At 39.3% G+C, this 19,745-nt stretch overlaps 1 protein-coding gene across 1 annotated transcript; it reads left to right on the forward strand.

Annotated features, from left to right (window-relative positions):
* The first annotated feature begins 15,863 nt into the window (after positions 1-15,863).
* LOC138853805 (uncharacterized) lies at positions 15,864-17,662 on the forward strand. Its single transcript, XM_070092793.1, has 2 exons — positions 15,864-16,813; positions 16,987-17,662. Exons 1-2 carry the CDS (start codon positions 16,720-16,722, stop codon positions 17,496-17,498), a joined length of 606 nt encoding a protein of 201 aa, XP_069948894.1. The 5' UTR covers positions 15,864-16,719; the 3' UTR covers positions 17,499-17,662.
* The last annotated feature ends 2,083 nt before the right edge of the window (positions 17,663-19,745 follow it).

Here is a 19,745-nt window from a genome sequence, read left to right on the forward strand (position 1 = left end):
CATTTGTAACAAACCCAGGTGTAACAAACCCAGGTGTAACAAACCCAGGTGCAACAAGCCCAGGTGCAACAAATCCAGGTGTAACAAACCCAGGTGGGACGATCAACTTCAAAGGTCCTACATTAATAAGGAGACAACAGTTGTCAACACTGCAATACACGGAGAGGTCTGACAACATGAACAGGTCTGACAAGAAGGACAGGTCTGACAACATGACCAGGTCTGGCAACAATGTAAGTGGTTAAGCTTCCTAGGTTACACCGTCAGTGTTGTCTGAGGTCAAGCCTCCTGGGTTACACCGTCAGTGTTGTCTGAGGTCAAGCCTCCTGGGTTACACCGTCAATGTTGTCTGAGGTCAAGCCTCCTGGGTTACACCGTCAGTGTTGTCTGAGGTCAAGCCTCCTGGGTTACACCGTCAGTGTTGTCTGAGGTCAAGCCTCCTGGGTTACACCGTCAGTGTTGTCTGAGGGTCAAGCCTCCTGGGTTACACCGTCAGTGTTGTCTGAGGGTCAAGCCTCCTGGGTTACACCGTCAGTGTTGTCTGAGAGTCAAGCCTCCTGGGTTACACCGTCAGTGTTGTCTGAGGGTCAAGCCTCCTGGGTTACACCGTCAGTGTTGTCTGAGGGTCAAGCCTCCTGGGTTACACCGTCAGTGTTGTCTGAGGGTCAAGCCTCCTGGGTTACACCGTCATTGTTGTCTGAGGTCAAGCCTCCTGGGTTACACCGTCAGTGTTGTCTGAGGTCAAGCCTCCTGGGTTACACCGTCAGTGTTGTCTGAGGTCAAGCCTCCTGGGTTACACCGTCATTGTCTGAGGGTCAAGCCTCCTGGGTTACACCGTCAGTGTTGTCTGAGGGTCAAGCCTCCTGGGTTACACCGTCAGTGTTGTCTGAGGGTCAAGCCTCCTGGGTTACACCGTCAGTGTTGTCTGAGGGTCAAGCCTCCTGGGTTACACCGTCAGTGTTGTCTGAGGTCAAGCCTCCTGGGTTACACCGTCAGTGTTGTCTGAGGGTCAAGCCTCCTGGGTTACACCGTCAGTGTTGTCTGAGGGTCAAGCCTCCTGGGTTACACCGTCAGTGTTGTCTGAGGGTCAAGCCTCCTGGGTTACACCGTCAGTGTTGTCTGAGGTCAAGCCTCCTGGGTTACACCGTCATTGTCTGAGGGTCAAGCCTCCTGGGTTACACCGTCAGTGTTGTCTGAGGTCAAGCCTCCTGGGTTACACCGTCATTGTCTGAGGGTCAAGCCTCCTGGGTTACACCGTCAGTGTTGTCTGAGGGTCAAGCCTCCTGGGTTACACCGTCAGTGTTGTCTGAGGTCAAGCCTCCTGGGTTACACCGTCATTGTCTGAGGGTCAAGCCTCCTGGGTTACACCGTCAGTGTTGTCTGAGGGTCAAGCCTCCTGGGTTACACCGTCATTGTTGTCTGAGGTCAAGCCTCCTGGGTTACACCGTCAGTGTTGTCTGAGGGTCAAGCCTCCTGGGTTACACCGTCATTGTTGTCTGAGGTCAAGCCTCCTGGGTTACACCGTCATTGTTGTCTGAGGTCAAGCCTCCTGGGTTACTCCGTCATTGTTGTCTGAGGTCAAGCCTCCTGGGTTACACCGTCATTGTTGTCTGAGGGTCAAGCCTCCTGGGTTACACCGTCATTGTTGTCTGAGGTCAAGCCTCCTGGGTTACACCGTCATTGTTGTCTGAGGTCAAGCCTCCTGGGTTACTCCGTCATTGTTGCCTGAGGTCAAGCCTCCTGGGTTACACCGTCAGTGTTGTCTGAGGGTCAAGCCTCCTGGGTTACACCGTCATTGTTGTCTGAGGTCAAGCCTCCTGGGTTACACCGTCAGTGTTGTCTGAGGTCAAGCCTCCTGGGTTACACCGTCATTGTCTGAGGGTCAAGCCTCCTGGGTTACACCGTCAGTGTTGTCTGAGGGTCAAGCCTCCTGGGTTACACCGTCATTGTTGTCTGAGGGTCAAGCCTCCTGGGTTACACCGTCATTGTTGTCTGAGGTCAAGAATCCTGGGTTACACCGTCATTGTTGTCTGAGGTCAAGCCTCCTGGGTTACACCGTCAGTGTTGTCTGAGGGTCAAGCCTCCTGGGTTACACCGTCAGTGTTGTCTGAGGGTCAAGCCTCCTGGGTTACACCGTCAGTGTTGTCTGAGGGTCAAGCCTCCTGAGCTGGGTTACACTTACTCAGTTCTACGTAGAGCAAAACGTTATAACAACAGCTTGCTCACCACCAGCCTTTCTGCAAACTAGGAAATAAAAAAAAAACTTTTTACAAGCCATATCAAGGCTGATTATCCAATAAAGACTGAAAGACTGAGGCGTGACGAAGAGCTGAACAGAGATTGAAGGATAAAGGCTGACACGAAGACTGACAGACACCAATTCCATTAAGACAGACAGACAAAGGTGTGCAAGACAGACTAACAAAAGCTCGCCAGTGAACCAGTGAGGTAAACACGGAAGGTCAAATAATACATTCAACAGCCCGTAAAGGAAAACTGAAATAGTATTGGAGGTTTGTGTGCGTGATTAATGTGTTTTTTTGGGGGAGAGCTTCTTGTGGTGTACGAAAATGTGTTTTAAGATTACAGAGCGAAATATTTTTTTTTTTTACCCAGAGACACCAGATGGCGTGGGAAAATTGTGTGGGGGATAAAGAGGAAGGGACGGGGAGTAGGAGTAAGAGGAAGGAGAGAGAAGGGGAAGAGGAAGAAGGGGAAAGGGGACGGGGAAAGAGAAGAGGAAGGGAGGAGGGGGGAAGGAGGAGGAGGGAGAAGGGGGAAATGAAAGGATGAAAAGTGAGCAGACATACAAACGCGCGCGCACGCGCGCGCACACACGCGCACACACACACACACACACACACACACACACACACACACACATATTACATATATATATATATATATATATATATATATATATATATATATATATATATATATATATATATATATATTATATATATATATATATATATTTTTTTATCACACTGGCCGATTCCCACCAAGGCAGGGTGGCCCGAAAAAGAAAAACTTTCACCATCATTCACTCCATCACTGTCTTGCCAGAAGGGTGCTTTACACTACAGTTTTTAAATTGTAACATTAACACCCCTCCTTCAGAATGCAGGCACTGTACTTCCCATCTCCAGGACTCAAGTCCGGCCTGCCGGTTTCCCTGAATCCCTTCATAAATGTTACTTTGCTCACACTCCAACAGCACGTCAAGTATTAAAAACCATTTGTCTCCATTCACTATTATCAAACACGCTCACGCATGCCTGCTGGAAGTCCAAGCCCCTCGCACACAAAACCTCCTTTACCCCCTCCCTCCAACCTTTCCTAGGCCGACCCCTACCCCGCCTTCCTTCATCTGCAGACTGATACACTCTTGAAGTTATTCTGTTTCGCTCCATTCTCTCCACATGTCCGAACCACCTCAACAACCCTTCCTCAGCCCTCTGGACAACAGTTTTGGTAATCCCGCACCTCCTAACTTCCAAACTACGAATTCTCTGCATTATATTCACACCACACATTGCTCTCAGACATGACATCTCCACTGCCTCCAGCCTTCTCCTCGCTGCAACATTCATCACCCATGCTTCACACCCATATAAGAGCGTAGGTAAAACTATACTCTCATACATTCCCCTCTTTGCCTCCAAGGACAAAGTTCTTTGTCTCCACAGACTCCTAAGTGCACCACTCACCCTTTTCCCCTCATCAATTCTATGATTCACCTCATCTTTCATAGACCCATCCACTGACACGTCCACTCCCAAATATCTGAATACATTCACCTCCTCCATACTCTCTCCCTCCAATCTGATATCCAATCTTTCATCACCTAATCTTTTTATCCTCATAACCTTACTCTTTCCTGTATTCACTTTCAATTTTCTTCTTTTGCACACCCTACCAAATTCATCCACCAATCTCTGCAACTTCTCTTCAGAATCTCCCAAGAGCACAGTGTCATCAGCAAAGAGCAACTGTGACAACTCCCACTTTATGTGTGATTCTTTATCTTTTAACTCCACGCCTCTAGCCAAGACCCTCGCATTTACTTCTCTTACAACCCCATCTATAAATATATTAAACAGCCACGGTGACATCACACATCCTTGTCTAAGGCCTACTTTTACTGGGAAATAATTTCCCTCTTTCCTACATACTCTAACTTGAGCCTCACTATCCTCGTAAAAACTCTTCACTGCTTTCAGTAACCTACACCATACACCTGCAACATCTGCCACATTGCCCCCCTATCCACCCTGTCATACGCCTTTTCCAAATCCATATATATATATATATATATATATAAGTAGTGAAAATTTCCACTGGGGGGCTCCTTCCGGTTTAGGGCCTTCCACTGGGAGGCTCCTTCCGGTTTAGGCCTTCCACTGGACGGTGTATCCGGTCTAGGACCAGCAGCTGGAGGGTCACCTTTTCACACCTAGGTGTTACTTCCGGTTTTGACCATGACCTCGCCCTCGAGACTACCTCACCCTTGACCCCCCAACCCCCCCCCCCGCCCACGACCCCCCCCCCCTTCGCGACCCCGCCGCGCGCCCGCCCACGCCCTTCGCGACCCCCCGCCCGCGCCTTCTGCTGCGCCTTCTGCAGCGTCGTCCGGATCGCCCCCGCGCCTCGAATTTTTTTTTCTTATGATCTCCTCGGATCAAGGTTTTTGGATTCCCCCCTATGGGGTTTTTCGAAATTCTCCATCTCCTCAGATCAAATTTTTGGGTACCCCTCCTTTCACCCCCATCCCCCCAAAATTTCTCAATATCAAAGTCTCCACTTCCTCGGATCCCCCTCCCACTTTCACCCCCCAACCCCAAAAATTTCTCGATAATACAAGTTTTTTTGGATCCCCCCTATGGGGTTTTCGAAATTCTCCTTGGATCAAGTTTTTTGGATTCCCCCCTATGGGGTTTTCGAAATTCCTCGGATCAAGTTTTTTGGAATCCCCCCTCTGGGGGTAAGCATGCTTACTACAGGTCTAAACATCTTCCCCTTATTATTTTAAAATGAACTAAAAGTTTCCTCTCATTAAGTTAAATGAACTAAAAGTTTCCTCTCATTAAGTTAAATGAACTAAAAAAAGCGTTTACTCGGCGGTCAGTGACGTCACACATACAAGCTAAATCTTGTCGACTTACCCCTATGTCAGTGACGTCACGTGATGACCGCGCACACAGGTTGAATCAGGTCGGTCCTTTTAGTTCATTCAAGATAATAAGGGAACATAGTAGTGACGTCACGTGATGACCGCGCACACAGGTTGAATCAGGTCGATCCTTTTAGTTAATAAGGGGACATAGCAGTGACGTCACACATACAAGCTGAATCAATGTCGATCCTTTTAGTTCATTCAAGTTAATAAGGGGATATAGTACCTACATCATAGGGAAAACATTTTCATCATCAGAAAGACACATTTCAGGATAACACTAATACACAATATTTTTTTTTTCATTATTTATTATACAAGCAATACATCACTCTATTCTCCTACGTTTAGATGGTGGAATATCAGGGTGTCCATAAGCCAAGGATTCATTAGTATTCAAATGATATCTTTTATCATCAAAGGCTGACAAACCTCTCTTATTAATTCTTACCGTACATATTTCACCTTTTACATTACTTATAGACTTACACGCGAATAATTCTCTATCTACATTTGATAAAACATTCTTATATCTTGCATGTGTTAATAATGACATAAAATGCGAAGGAATACCCTTGGCTCTGCTGACAGTAGTTGATCTTCCAGCAATCTTGACAGAATACATTTTAGCTTTCAGAGCTATCAACTCGCTAATATGGTTATCACACATTTCAGATTTCAATAACCCCAGCTCACCTTTTCTACTATCATCATATAAGGGATGCTCAGGGCTGAAATTTGAAAAATCCATATAACCTAACAATGGTTCACTTTTTAACTCGGTGTACAAATCTTTACATTTCAAGCTAAAAATATATGAGTCAGTATCGGTATAAAGAAGTCTTACATCATCACCATAATGCTGTTTTAAAACTTTATACCAAAAATGATACAATTTCTTTTTAGCTATCTCAAGAATTTGAAAACCGAGATAAAGTGGTTGCTTAACTTCTAATATATCTTTATTGAATGTGCAAATCACTCTATCTTGATTTAAATGTGTGATATTTTTTAACAAAGGATCTTTACTCGCTCTAATAAATGCTTTCTCATTATTGATATATCTATATTTCTCAGCATACTTTGTAATATTCAGCAATGATTTCCCATATATGGCGTTATTAGTTAATTTGAAGGCTTTTGACTTGATAGGACATCTTGTAGCTGTTCTCTGTGCAATATTAGTTGATATGAAGGGTTCTAAAAATTTTGTCTGTGTATATTCATATATGGTATGAACCTTTTCCACCTCTAACCCAAGTTCCAGTAATAACTGTAACAATTCTAGACTGATCAAATAATTTTTCTGAGATAAATGACTGCCCACTAATTTCCCATTAGATTTGGGGATCTTTCTACCTTCATTTTTCAATATAGATTCACAATAAGGAGATAACATCTCTTCTGATATATTCATATGTGATAATATTAAAGGAAGTTCATCAGTGAGTCTAGCTACCTCGGGGGATATGTGCTTGGTATCACATTCTATCCAATATCCCTTTTGACCTTCACAGGAAACATTACTTAATCCCACATCGAGGATAGCATTCTTCTCGTCATTGGATAATTTTCTGATACCATTCTGTGGAAGAGCTTCAACCATCGCACTAGCATACAAAGAATTGAAATCTAGATATAGAATATGAGTGCCCATTCCACTCTCAACATCAAAATTAGGGTTAATTAGGGGATTATCTGCTTTAGAATACTGATTAATTGCGCAGGTAAACCCACCTCTGAGATTCCTTTTAATCAAGTCATATAATTCATGGGAATATATCATATCTAATCTTACATTAGTTTTCAATAGGAATGCATCCCAACTGAATGATGGTAAACTTATATAATTACTAACGTCTAACTTATAAATATCCTTGAGTGTTTTACGCCACTCCATGAAGACATCGGCTAACAAACCAACATCTGTCTTGAGATATAACATCAAGTAATCTCCTAAAGTCTTACATTTACCCAACTCAAACACTTTCAATGCATGTTCATAATCTTCTTGGCTGATAGCGCTATTTCTCAAAGAATTAAAAAAATGATCTTTACTCGGTAATTTTGTTTCATCGAGCTTCTTTAAACTATCAATATAATCATAACACAAAATTTGTTTTCCTTTACATAATAAAGGTAAGACATCTCGAGGCACATCTTTCAGAATAGTCTCTGTATATTTCAGGGATTTACCTGCCTTGATATGTTGTTCTGCTAACGTGGAAAGAGATCCATTCAATAAAGACAGTGAATCCTGAAACCTAACCTTACCTATGTCTACTTTCAAGAATTTGAATCCTTGTTTCGAATGAATTTCAACGTTATATTTATCAACATTCAATTCCTTTAAAATTATTCCTAAATCATACGACATGTTATGACAAAAAAGCAATAATTTCTCTCTCTTGTCTTTACACTGCATATTACAACGTGCACAATAGGCTCCAATATAATTATTGAAATTTAAAGTATGGTCATGGTGTTTATGTTTGTCTTTGGGTTTTTTGAAGGTGTTACCACATAATTCACAAGTGTTCTGAGAATCATGTCTCATCTCATCCTCCTCTGTCATATGGATTTCATGATACTGTCTTCTAAACTTTATTTTATTCCATTCACCACTAACATTTAAAATGAAATGATTAACAGCATCCTCCCCCTTATAACTCTTTATACACACTATTTCTCCTTTGCGATCAAATATAATATAACAATAGGCAATGGCTTTATGACGAGACTCAATTTTACCTGCTGGGAGAGTGTTGTCTAATGCACATTCGAAATCAAATACACCGATATATTCGCTGGAATGCGTATGACTAAAATTTTCAAAGTGTACTGTTGTTCCTTCCGGGGGGAATACGAGAACCTGATTGATTTTACATCCATCTTCGTGGATATCTAACTCTTCCTGTGTATTCAACTTCATCAAACAACTATGACAGTGCTTCTTTACACCTTTTTCTGTCATTATCGTTCTAACATACCCGTCAAAATCTTTGATTAAAACCAAATGTCTTTCATTCAACAATAACGCGCACATAATGTCCTTATATTTCTTATTCCCCTTACGACACATAGCCATAAATGTCCTATCTTGATCCTTTCTTAATTGATAAACATATAATGACACTTTATTTTCCTTCTCTAATATACCTAACTTATCACGCGTAATGGGGAAATCATCTATAGAAGATTTTGCATGATTAAGACAACCTCTCTTAGTATTAACTGCTCTGCGAATATGATACCATGGCATGTTCTTTTTATGACATTGATAGGCGGCAAAAGCACGCAGTACACATAACCCATCATTAATCTCTGGATTAAATACATATTTCTTCCCTCGCAGTTTCTCGGGATATGCCACATATGATCCCACTCCCACTCTGAATTCTACTTTAACATATTCGATACTGAAAGATTCGATTTGATCTATGATCCAGCCAGATCCTTCCTGATCTTGCAACTCTGACTCGTATCTTTCTAATATTGTTCCCACCCATCGATCAAATACTTCAGAGATTTCCTCTTCACTTACTAACTCAAACGCTAAATTTATCACAAATTGTCCATTTTGATCATCACCCGATATGTTTTGACGTAATGTCCTTATAACTATAATTGGGTGGATTCTGAGCGACATTGCTAGAGGCGATCTATCATACATATCTCGCATCTGTTCTATAAAATAATCCCTATAAACATGTAAATACATTCTTAACTCTCTGTTATAAGATGAAGGAACACTATATTTCCTCACTGTATGTCTACCTCTAAAATTCTGGATATATGTAATAACTTCTGGGTCTCATCTTCACTATTATGCGTGTCAGACACGTCATGCGAGGTAGTTGCTCTCTCATCATCATTAATGGGGGCAGAAGTACCCGCACCTCCGCATTGTGAGGTACCAACACTAGCACTCTCACCACCAAGCTGTGCGACAACACTACCAGGTGTATTTCCTGCAGAGGAAAAAAAAAGCATTTCAATGAACAGAGGAAAAAAAAAAGCACATCCAATTCATAACCCAAAAAATATTAAGATTTCATATTCATAACCAGTAATGGGGGTAAGAAGGTCACCCTTCACAATTTTTACATAATACGTTTTAAGATTTCAATGAACAGAGGAAAAAAAAAAAGCACATCCAATTCATAACCCAAAATATTAAGATTTCAATGAATAGAACAAAAAAATCTTTTCTCGAGTGACTAGCACAACAACAAAAGATCACAAATTGGTTACATACCTGTTTCTATAGCCTTCTTCCATAAAGCATCTACACGTGCCCACTCATTATCCAATTGCAATAACCTTTCATTGCGTTGTACACCGCCTTTCTCGATTACCAACGAACGCTGCTTTCTAATCGATAATCTTCTCTTCACCAATGCTTCCAAGTATTTCGAATATATGCTATCCCCTGTTAAGAATTTCACTTATTAACGCACTATCCCAGTAAAAAATTTCACTCATATGCTCCAACAAAAATTAAACATGTAAAAAAACAAGAATTTTCTAACAATCTCCTCTTCACCAATTCACTTATTTAACCCATTAAAAATTTCACTTATTAACGCACTAACCCAGTAAACATTTCACTCGTATTAACGCACAAAAACCCAGTAAAATTTCACTCGTATGCTTCAACAAAAATTAACCCAAATTTCACTCGTATGCTTCAACAAAAATTAAACATGTAAAAAAAACAAGAATTTTCTAAGTACAACTTACCTTTCTCCATGTTGTGCGGTTCAGCGTTGGAAGATGAGGTCCTTTAACTTAATGAGAGGAATACTGTGGGGGGAAGATGAGGTCAGTCACGGATGATGGATGGAAGCACTGTCCTCGCTCTGAGTGTCTCATTGAGCTTATATAGGCCGCCCCCTCCTCCCGACACCACGGTATAATGCGGTTCACACCTAAGGTAGATTTAAGATAATCATGAACACCTGGGTCAACACAGGTCAGACAGACAGCATGTTGTGCGGTTCAGCGTTGGAAGATGAGGTCCTTTAACTTAATGAGAGGAAACTTTTAGTTCATTTTAAAATAATATGGGGAAGATGAGCTCAGTCACGGATGGAAGCACTGTCCTCGCTCTGAGAGACTCATTGTGGGTCACCCCAACACATGGTGTAATGCGCTTCACACCCAAGGTAGATTAAAGATAATCATCGCCCCGAACACCTGGGTCAACTCAGGACAGACAGGCGCCATGTAATGCGGTTCACACCCAAGGTAGAACATAACACCTGCGTCAACTCAGGACAGACAGGCGCCATGAAATGCGGGTAACATCCAAGATAGAATATAATACCAGTATATCCTTACTGAAACACCTGGGTCAATCGTCACCCTAAAGCAACTAATTTTGGTGAGGCAGTCCTGCTCCACATTAACTGTGTCCCCTTATTGAACTAAAAGTATTATATATCTTGAAAACCCATTAAGACTTACAGTGTACAAGACGCCTCTCTATGGTAAACACCCTTTTTAGTTCATTCAACTTAAAGAGAGGAAGCTTTTAGATCATTTTAAAATAATAAGGGGAAGATGTTGAACTTGACAACATACACATCTGCTGACGTTGATATATTTCGTTATCCATCAAGGATTATCATTGCCGGTTATTCGAATAGTGGCAAATCTTATTTCACATCAAAATTAATAAAGTTATACCACGAGAAATTTCATAACATTATAATATGCGGGGTGACATCACATCCCTTAGAACAAGATTCAGAGATAACTCATAAATTAACATTAAGTAACGATATTATCGACCCGCAGAATGTCATTGCATCACCTGATGAAAATACAATAATTATTGTTGATGATCTATTTTTAAAAGCAGGTAACAGTGAAATTATTCTCGAATGTTTTACTAAAGGTAGACATCATAATATAAGCATTATTCTGATTACTCAAAATATATTTCACGGAGGACGATATAGTCGTACCATGGCTTTAAACGCCACGCATTTTGCTTTATTTAAAATGAGGGATCTTGGACAAGTAGAGATTCTGGGGCGACAAGTGTTCGGAAAAAATAAGGAATTTGTAAATATATATAAATCTGCTATAAAACGATCACCCTTTGGTTATTTATTCATAGACCTTGCATTAAATACACCAGAAGCATTACAGTTGCGAACCAATGTGTTACGGCAGGATTCCTACGAAATTGTATACCAATGGAGCGAGCAAAATTAATTGAAAAGGTTTATAGAGATCCTGGATCTGCTGGGTCATTCTCTGGTGTAAACAGTTTATATACAGCTGTAAAAAAGATCGATCCGTCCATAACCTTGAAAGAGGTCAGAAATTTCTTAAATTCAGAAAGATCATATACTTTATACGTTCTTAAACCTAAGAAGTTTCCTCGTAGGAAAATAATTGCTCCTAAACCCAGAGTGATATTAACCTGTGATTTGGGTGATATGTCTAAATTATCCAGATATAATGATGGATATAAATACATTCTCGTGTGTATCGATGTTTTTTCAAGATATTTACAAGCAGTACTCATGAAAAAGAAAGACGGACCGAGCACTTTACATGCATTACAAAACATATTGGAGAATGAAAAGGCGAAGAATATATCGAGATTATTTACAGATAAAGGCAGGGAGTTTCTAAATAAACAGGTACAGAATTATCTCCAGAGTAAGCATATAAAGTTATATCATGTATTTTCGAAAGAAACAAAAGCTTCCATTGCAGAGAGAGGCTTGCAAACGCTGAAACGTAAATTATACAAGTATATGACAAGTGCCAATACATTTAATTATTCAAAAGTGTTAAATGAATTAGTAGATGCGTATAATTCATCTCCGCACTCGGGGATTGGCGGTAAAACCCCATTGCAAGTCCATGGTATTACGTCATTGAATGATATAAGGAATCAGTTTCGGATAAATTATAAAAATGGAAGATCCAATAAGAAACGAATCAGTAAGAAATTGGCTGTTGGAGACACAACAAGAGTGACTCTTAGCAGATCATCCGCGTTTAACCGAGGGTTTCACACACAAAATACAGAGGAAATATTTAAAATATATAGAATTAATAATTCTCAACCTATAACAACATATCATTTGAAAGATTTGAAAGGTGAAAAGATTAAAGGAATATTTTATCGCGAAGAATTGACCCCAGTCATACCACCTCCAGAATATATTATCGACAGAGTATTGAAACGAAAAAAAATTGGTGGAATTACGCATTATTTGGTATCTTATAAAGGTTATGATTCCACTTTTAATTCGTGGGTCAAAGAAGGAGATTTGTTGAAGGTACAATGAAAAAATCATTATTAGAAAAATTTAAAGAATTAATTACATTACTTAATAGTCTCCCACGCAATCATCGGAAGAGTTTATTACAACAGTTTAAGAAAACGCACATAAGTTGTATCAGTGAGATTTTCAAGAATTTGATTAAGAATAAAATACCATTAGACCCTAAAATATTTAAAAAGTACAAGAACGAGATTAAATCATTAGCTTGTAAGAAAATCGGTTTTCAGCGTAAAAAGAAATATTTGCTGAGTATCAGAGGTGGAAATCTTCTTGGCATTATATTACCTCTAGCAGTAAATATTATTTCGAGATTGTTTAATAAATCATGAAAGAATTTTATCTTGTACCAACTTCAGTTATGAATCGGAAACCTCTCGAGTTAGTAAAATCGGAGGGTGATGAGAATTTAGAAGGAGGTGGTGGTGGTGCATGCTTGAAGCGTGGTGTTAAACGCAAGTTTAAGACTACTCCCGCTAGGCAGGTCAACCCACCTGCTCTCACCTCGGTGAAACCTCAGAAAACCCCAGATTTGTCAAGATTCATGCACATAAGAGTGAGTGCGAGAAATATAGAATATGTGAAATCAATGTTGGTATTATTGCAAAGAAATCCTTTGGTGAGTTGGGATGAGAATGGTGACCTTCTTACCCCCATTACTGGACGTAATATTATTGAAATATTAAATGTTTTATCAGAAAATAATGTGAAATCAGCGAGAAGAATCGATTCTGATTACTTAACAGAAATAAAGCATTTATTAAATATATCAGGTATACATTTTGATTTTGTGAGGAATACAAAAGTGAGAAAACAATTATTACATAAAGGAGGCGGTGTAAGGAGAGAAACATCGTGGATATCATATTAGGTGAGTATATAAACTCTGTGATGTTATGTTTTTATTTAGTGTGTGTTATAAGAGTGTAGAGATGGCTGAACGTCTTCTATACGTGTGTAGCGATTCAAGTCTCGATTTATTTCCCGCCAATACACCTTCGGCTTTCATTAATAAATTATATGACCCCATTATATTAGATAATAAAATTGATTATGAGGTTGCTCTGAAAAATATAATTTACCCCAAGACGCATTATATACCGCAAAAGAATTTGAAGATATGTATTACATATGAGAAATCTACAGTAAATAAATATATGCATAAAATTGATATGAGCAAAATTATTGGAGGTGATATGACAAGGATTTTAGAGGCAATAAATGAGGATATTAATGCAAATCTCTTAATAGCAGTTAAACATACAACGGGTATTATCATCCCCAAAAACTCAATTGTGTTCACATATCATCCAGGAATAAACAGAGTGGTTATTAACTTGAAAAAAAAAATTATACTACCTTCTGATATTACCAGTGCTTATGTGGGGTTGGAATTTGATAAAGAAGGAAGCGATATGCTAGGGTTCTCAGGTAATGAAATTTTGTATGTCTTTACCAATAAAAAAGAGATTATTTTTAACGAGTCTGGTGTGAAGGCGGTAAACCCACCCGATCCTGAATCAGGTATTAATTATATGTTAATATATAGCGATTTGATTGATCCCATTAATTTTGGCGATCAGTTGGTATCTCTTTTGGGAGTAGTTGATATTAATACATTAAGATCTAATTATGACCCCACAATGTATAAACCACTTAATAAAAAGATAATTGATCAAGTGAGTATTAAGCTCGCTGATCAGAAAGGAAGGTTAATTCAATATAATGACAAGTGTTCTACTGTATGTGTACTACATTTAAGACCTATAAAACGAGAGTGAATGATCAAGTTGAGTTAATATTGAACGAACCGTCAAGATGAGAACCAGTTTCTCTCCTCCTTCAGTGGAATCATTCCTGAAACTCTTTGATACTTCGAGGGTGAAAGGGGGAGGTTTAGATGATATTATATTATATAAAGCTAGAGGGAGGGGCGGAGGATTATTGTCATTTCTCGGTGGGATGGCCAGAAAAGCATTACCATTCTTATTGAATACCTTTGCTCCGGGAGTATTACAATACGGGCAAAATGTGTTGAACGATGTTAATAATGGTATTGCATTGAAAAATTCTGCGAGAAATAGAGGCGTAGAAACATTGAAGGGTGTCGGACAGAAGTTATTATCCGGAGGAAGTAGAAAGATTGGTTTGAAACGATTGAAATTTAATAATAAAAGAAACTGGAATATTTAATTAATTTTAGTTTATTGTTAACTGTCATATTGTTAGTATGTCGGCTGGTGCTCTATACGTTACACCAGGGGGACTCAACGCCCCCGTCCCCACTTATTCTCATTCCATAACTGATGGATTCCCAAAATTACCAGGACATACCATTATTGAATCCTCAATAGCAGCTAGACGCACCTGTGAAGTATTACCAGTAAATCAAGGATCTGATAAATTTCTCGAATTTAGAATACAAAGTTCAGAAGGTCATTTTTTAGATTTAACGAGTCTGGCCTTGGAAATGAACATAAATATAACAAATGAGGATGGGAGTGCACTGGGAGACGGATGATAAGGTCATATTTGTGAACTCTATAAGTCAGACAATATTCAAATCTGTGTGTTTGTATCTCAATGAACAACTTATAGAATCGAATCCATTTTATTCATATACGGGTTATATTAAACTGCTTAAGCATTTATCCCCATCAAAATTAGATACATTGGGAAGAATAGCATTCTTTCGTAATAAAGACACAGCAAGTAGTACTATTACAACAGCTGATTTAGATGATATTAAGAAAGACGAAGGTAAATTAACGAATGAAGTGAATACTTGTTTCCCTTTGATGCTGGATGTGAGTAGTTTTCACGAATATATCCTGGATAGTGTCGAATGTCGATTGAGACTTGAAATGCATTCACCCGCATGGGTAATTATGACTCCATTAAGCGGAAAAACATATAAATATAATATTAATTCCATTAAATTATGGATCGATAAAGTTATTCCGTATACGAATGCATTAATTGCATTGAATTCAAGCATGAGGGCAAACCCGCAGGGGTGTGAATATCTGTTCAAGAAGACATTATTTAAATCATATATTCTGGCATCTAATCAAACACAATTGATCGCAGATAATCCTTGGGGACAAGTCATACCCGATAAGATATTTATTATATTAGTTGATATGAAGACATATGATGGAGGATATAATTTTAATCCATTATATTTTCAACATGAAGATTTGAATCATTTCGGGGTTACAATTAATTCAGAAATGATTCTTAATATTGACTGTAAGTTCCCTACCCACGCGAGTAGGTTATATTACGCTACCTTGAAATCTCTGGGTTTGGAGACTGATCATCTGATTACATATAAGAGTTTTCTCCAAGGCAGAACTATATTAGGTGTTGACCTGAGAAGTGAACAGGTTAAGAATGCTATATCTGTCGAGAAGAATGGTAATTTGAGAATAGATATGACATTTGGTAAACCGAAAGATGAGAATAGAATTTGTCTGATGTTTGGTGAAACTAATGCGATTTTAAATATAAATGAAAATAGAACAGTGATAGTGCATACGCGAGTATAGATCATGAATTGTGAAGAAATAAATATTGCCTTGAAACATCATACGGGAAGATATGCCTCGTATTTGGGATGTTTTGCCGCAAATAATATAAATGAAGTTATTATGAGGATAAAAGATAAGCCGGTAATTTTCATCATTAATATATTGAACGATCAAGATGAAAATATGGGTCATTGGATTACTATATATGTGAACAAATACATATTAATATATTTAGATAGTTTCGGGGTGGATTTAAAACATTATACAAATATATATGAGAAAATTATATACAAGAGAAATTTCATGTACGGTATTAATCAGAGGATTCAACATGAAAAATCATTGTTGTGCGGCTTATATGCTATATATTTTGTGTATAAGTTAACAAATTATAGCGTCAAGAAAATTATACCATATTTGTTTAAAGATTTTGGTAGAAATAAATTAAAGAATGACCAATTTATAATGAAATATGCATATGAGCATTTCAATATACCCTCATGTTCAAGTGTATTTGCTAATAATTCAACGTGGAATTATGAAAATCTGTGTAAAATATTGGAATTATAATACGGTGGGGTAGAGGCGTTTAGAGGCGGGGCGAAAGGTTAGAGGCGGGGCGAAAGGTCATAACGCTGCTATAAATGCCCGTGCTGGGTCACTCTTTGCATCTACTGTCATTCAAGTTGGGTCAAGGATGAATCCAATTCAGTACTCCGTTGGAGGTGTCTGCGAGGAGGAGAGAAGACTGCATCCCTGTGTATGTCGGAATAATCCACCTGCGGTAAATGGTAAGTGATTTTTTGTTCATTATCTGAGTGAATCTTGTTCTAATATTGAAAAAATCTTTTTTTACACATAAATGATTTTAGAAGTGTAATGTATTAACCAATAAAACTTTTTAATGCAATTAAAGATATGCCTTATTCTTCTTCTAATCGAGAAATTTTTTTTTCTTTGCCAGATGCGAATATAATGCGGTTGTTGGAACTTATTCGCGCAAATCAAATCCGACAGGAGCAAATGATTTGCGAGTTGATGGGATTGTTAGGAGCGAGATCCACCCAGCCTCCTACCCATCCATATGGAGATGCTGTTGCTACCCCTCCTACCAACGAGACTTCTCCCCGACCTCATGTGGATGTTGAGACTGTGCCTCCTACTCAGGTGGTTGATGTTAACGCTTTTATCCAGGATATTGTAACTCCTACCCACGCCGAGATCGACCCTTCTCCCCAGTCTCATATGAGTGGAGAATGTGTTAGTAGTTGTTATTGCGATAAATGCGTATGGAGCGAGATGGAATATTTTATGACAAATTCCCAACCTACTTCATGTATGGATGAGGATTCCCCCATTTATTATCCACCAGCTTCCCCCCCAGAAGTTTATTGTATAACAGATGAGGAAGAAGATGACGACCCTGAACAAAATGCACAGAAATTCTACAAGAGAAGAAAAATTACTCTACGTTGATTTTAGTCAATGAATTGTAGCTTTTTTCAATGAAATTGTATTTGTTTGTATTACCAGAAATGTAATGGCTGTATAATAAATAATGAAAAAAAAAATATTGTGTATTAGTGTTATCCTGAAATGTGTCTTTCTGATGATGAAAATGTTTTCCCTATGATGTATATGTGTCCCCTTATTAACTTGAATGAACTGAAAGTTCGACATGATTCAGCTTGTGTGTGTGACGTCACTATGTCCCCTTATTAGGATCGACTTGATTCAACCTGTGTGTGACGTCACTACTATGGCCCCCTTATTAACTAAAAGGGTCGACCTGATTCAACCTGTGTGCGTGGTCTTTTTAGTTCATTTAACGTGACGTCACTGACCGCCGAGTAAACACCTTTTTTTAGTTCATTTAACTTAATGAGAGAAACTTTTAGTTCATTTAACTTAATGAGAGGAAACTTTTAGTTCATTTTAAAATAATAAGGGGAAGATGTTTAGACCTGTAGTAAGCATGCCCCCATAGGAGGAGTCTATTTTGAATGCTTACCCCCAGAGGGGGGAATCCAAAAACCTTGATCCGAGGAATTTCGAAAACCCCATAGGAGGGAATCCAAAAAAAAACTTGATCCGAGGAGATGGAGAATTTCGAAAACCCCATAGGGGGGATCCAAAAAATTGTATTATCGAGAAATTTTGGGGTGGGAGTGAAAGTGGGAGGGGGATCCGAGGAAGTGGAGACTTTGAAGAACCCCATTGAGAAACTTTTTGATCGAGGGGGATTTGAAAGGAGGGGTACCCAAAAACTTGATCCGAGGAGATGGAGAGCATAAGAAAACCCCGTAGGGGGGAATCCAAAAACCTTGATCCAAGGAGATCATAAGAAAAAAAAAATTCGAGGCGCGGGGGCGATCCGGACGACGCTGCAGAAGGCGCAGCAGAAGGCGCGGGCGGGGGTCGCGAAGGGCGCGGGCGGGCGCGCGGGCGGGCGCGCGAAGGGGCGCGGGGGCGCGCGCGCGAAGGGCGCGGGCGGGCGCGCGGCGCGACGGTGGGGTCGCAAAGGGGGGGTCGTGGGCGGGGGTATTGGTTGTGGGGGTCAAGGGTGAGGTAGTCTCGAGGGCGAGGTCATGGTCAAAACCGGAAGTAACACCTAGGTGTGAAAAGGTGACCCTCCAGCCGCTGGTCCTAGACCGGATACACCGCCCAGTGGAAGGCCTAAACCGGAAGGGATGCCCCAGTGGAAGGCCCTAAACCGGAAGGGACCCCCCAGAAGAAAACTTCACTACTTATATATATATATATATATATATATATATATATATATATATATATATATATATATATATATATATATATATATTTTAGGACAATCTTAAAGGAGCTCTTGCTAACTGGCCAGATTTACCTATTCGGCACGACATATATATATATATATATATATATATATATATATATATATATATATATATATATATATATATATATATATATATATATATATATATATATATATATATATATATATATATAGTATACTGCCCGAGACCAGACGATCACCAGTACCACCAAGGACAAGTTTATCTGTGAGCCCCAGAGGTGTACTTGCAAGACTGACTCAGGTGACTCATTCTACGAGTGAACATGCCACAACTGCTGTGCGAAATTGTTCATTCTATTACTTTTAGCCTCACGTAGTTCATCCTGGCACATATTTATCCTGTTACTAGTACACAGACCCACTACGTTACTTATCTTGTCAGTTAAGCGCGTGTGTGCAAACAGTAAAGTTCTTTAGTAATGTGTGTATTTGATTTCGGGGCTAACATATTACTTGACAACAGTATTTCGTATCTCCTAGTATCATTTATTTCGTATTATCTATTTCCTTTCCTCTCGTAATTCACCAGCTTCCTGATCTATCCATATACTTGAGCGCTACCGTCCACAGGATGTATATAGGATACACAATAAGCTAGCTGCTTCATTTCCAGAATCTAATTCAATCTTGAAGTATCTTCCATACCTTTGTAATAAAAGAAGACAAGTTGATAAATGAGATACTCGTGCAACATTTGGGTATCTTTATTCTGGAAAAGTTTCCCCAGTAAGTGGTTTCTTCAGTCCAATGCAGAGAACGGTGGAAATGAAAGGGAAGTTAGGGGTAATTAATTCCTCAGCGTGGAGTCGATGTGTTAAGTTCATCAGTCTTGAAAGAAATGCAGCATATTCGCAGAGATGTGGCTTATATACTGCAGACAGATG

The sequence above is a fragment of the Cherax quadricarinatus genome, chromosome 40 (assembly GCF_038502225.1).
Source record: "Cherax quadricarinatus isolate ZL_2023a chromosome 40, ASM3850222v1, whole genome shotgun sequence".
Taxonomy (NCBI): domain Eukaryota; kingdom Metazoa; phylum Arthropoda; class Malacostraca; order Decapoda; family Parastacidae; genus Cherax; species Cherax quadricarinatus.

Bases quoted from the DNA above. Each gene is read 5' to 3' on its own strand.
- LOC138853805 (XM_070092793.1), top strand. From the start codon at position 16,720: ATGAATCCAATTCAGTACTCCGTTGGAGGTGTCTGCGAGGAGGAGAGA. The intron at 16,814-16,986 runs GTAAGTGATTTT...TTTCTTTGCCAG, and splicing joins TAATCCACCTGCGGTAAATG to ATGCGAATATAATGCGGTTG.